Consider the following 2,650-nt stretch of genomic DNA (forward strand, 5'->3'; position numbering starts at 1 on the left):
AGCTCCATCAGTGCACTGTGGTGACAACTTGATGACTCTGATGCTCAAGGGGATCAGAGCTCCTCACATTCTTGTGGATAGTGGTAGGTTTTATGTAAGGAGTTTTGAATTTCAGCCAATATAAAAAAATACTGTGTAAAGTTTTTTTTCCCCAAATTTCAAACAGGTGAGGGACCTCGTATTCCTTTGTCTCAAATGCCCTCTGAATGTGGCTTCTCTGTGAAGAGGTCCCGCAGAGATGTGCACTTTGCTGCACCTTACGAGGGCTGCCATGTTACCCAGCAGGTTAGGTTCATTTCCCATGTCACAATACCCCTCGGAAGTCTTGAAATCAGTTGGAAAGCTGCATGACGGAAATTAAACTGTACATGTGGATATTTTCCAAGAGATAAATATTTATTAAAGGTATACTTAACCCACAAATTGGCGATTTGTAAAGTGCAGCTCAGTCATGTGGTGTAGCCTTGATTGTGAACAAAATAGTTTTTCTTTTCTGGAAACTGCCAACATATTGATTTATTGATTTGTTTTTGTTTTTTTTTAATTGATTTTGATTTGTTTTTGTTTTTTTGGCAACAATTAACAGAAAAATTAAATAAAAACAATAGCTTACAAACTCTCACAAACTGTGTGCAATATAATCAAAGTGTCACTGAGGCATATGCTCCATGCTTCCCAAACACTCAATTTTTACACCCCCCCCCCCCGCCCCCCCCCCCAAAAAAATGACAGTGTAGGAGTCTACGTTTTGAAAAGAGCATAGATAAGAGGTTCACTTCAGGATCAGTTTTTAATATATTATGGTTTAAGTTACAGTGCATGTGTTTGGGAAGTACTTGGCATGCCTAGATTATAACTATATTTTGATATAGTTTTGCTGTTAAACATTTTCCTCAATCAATATATAAATATGTTTGCTGTTTTCCTTTGAAGCACTCATCAGTTCAGTGTAACATGACATGGCTTATTGTTATACAAGGGCCATTTTGTGTGTGAAGTATTCCTTTTAAACATGTTTCTCACTCTGTCTATTCTTTACTTTGTAAATATAATTCAGTGTTTGCTGCTTGATTTAAACCTCTTGGATATGAGTTTGCCTCTTTCTCACTCCATCATTTCACACTGCAGGGTGGCAATTACGTTCTACCACTGCGTTTATGGGGGGCACCAATGACAATGTCTTGCCCTGCTGCGTTACCACCACCGTCTGTTTCCTGCTTCCCATCTGGGATGGTGGTAAAGATGAGTGGTATTACAGCAAATGACCTCAAAGTTAAGGGTTAGTGACTCAATGTATTTGTATTTTATTGACTTAAAAAAAAACTTCCATTGTGTATTTTCTCATCTGCCATTAAAAATGTTGCAGTTTCTGGGATGTGGAGGTCCCTTTCATCAGTCTGTGGCAGTTGTGGAATTGCTGTTGAAATGCTCTCTGGAGGACTGACCCTCATTGCACCCTACAACAGAGGCCTGTGCATAAAGATGAAGGTATGGTGGGCCCTCTTGTGGTTAAAAATGAAAGCTGGCGTGCACACAGGCCCTTTTTATTTACCATTTGTCTCCTTGCAGGATGAGGAGTATTTACTCTCTCTTCTGTTGGCGGATGCTGAGCTCCTAGTCACATGCCCTTCATTACCAGACATCAAACCGACCACAGCAGCAACTACGCCACCCAGTGATAGTGGCCAGGTTCTGCAGTATCCACAGTACCACCAGTTTCCAGTATTTTCTCAGTACCCAGTGTTTCCAGGGCCCGCTCCTCCACCTCACACTGCTGCCCCTAACAAAGGTGCAGCGGCTCCGTCATCACAACATCCACAGCTTCTCTCAGGTGCTGCTAGAGACTCGGACACTGAAAACCAAGAAGCATCTGCAGCTCAGCACCCTGCATTTCCATTCCTGCCACACTTCTCCCAGTACCCTCTGTTTCCCAGACCCGTACCGCCAACTCAGTCTCCTGCTACTAAAAATACTGCTGCTCCCCCGGCCAAACAACCTCAGGTGCCGCAGTCGCCACACTATCCATTTCCTTTTTTCCCACATCTCCCCATGGTACCTGGAAATTTCCATCCAACAACCCCTCCTCCTCCTCCTCCTGCCACTAACACAGAGGCCTTGGAAACCACACCTGCCCCCACCACTAAGCATGATGGGAAGCCTAATGTTCCCCAGCAGCCACAGTTTCTAATGCCCCCTCATTATCCTTTCTTGTCATTCCCAAAAGTCCTGCAGTCTCCACCAGGTCAAACTCCACAGGATCCCAAACCTGTGATCCAGCAGCCCAAACCATATCATGTGTATCCTCAGACCTACCAGATTCCTGTGTTGTATCCTCCTCCTAAGTATCCGACTCAAACCGCCACTCCTGTCACCACCACAACAACAACAACAACCACCGCTGCTACGACTTTAAAGCCTGCAGCTCAAAAGCCGTTTTATTACCCACACCCTTATATGCCAGCATATTACGTTCCTCAGAAGGCTCCCAATCCAGTATTTCTTGATCCAGTGACGCATCCCGCAAACCCAGCTCCAACTGATCAGCAGGAACGTCAGCTCATGTACCGTGCCATGCCTCCATTTTATCCTTTTCCTTCACATCAAAGGCCAAAATCGGCTTCAAGAAACCGGTGAAGGTTCTGCTGATGGT

At 44.3% G+C, this 2,650-nt stretch overlaps 1 protein-coding gene across 1 annotated transcript; it reads left to right on the top strand.

Annotated features, from left to right (window-relative positions):
- Window positions 1-4: 4 nt before the first annotated feature.
- Window positions 5-2,640, top strand: LOC121965192 (proline-rich extensin-like protein EPR1; the record flags this gene model as incomplete). The annotated part of the gene is made up of 5 exons (XM_042515349.1): window positions 5-83; window positions 167-285; window positions 1,129-1,279; window positions 1,367-1,488; window positions 1,570-2,640. Coding segments are annotated over 5 exons (1,536 nt in total), but the record flags the coding sequence as incomplete, so codon positions are not given.
- Between the last annotated feature and the right edge of the window lie 10 nt (window positions 2,641-2,650).

Source organism: Plectropomus leopardus, unplaced genomic scaffold (assembly GCF_008729295.1).
Source record: "Plectropomus leopardus isolate mb unplaced genomic scaffold, YSFRI_Pleo_2.0 unplaced_scaffold1897, whole genome shotgun sequence".
NCBI classification, from domain to species: Eukaryota; Metazoa; Chordata; class Actinopteri; order Perciformes; family Serranidae; genus Plectropomus; species Plectropomus leopardus.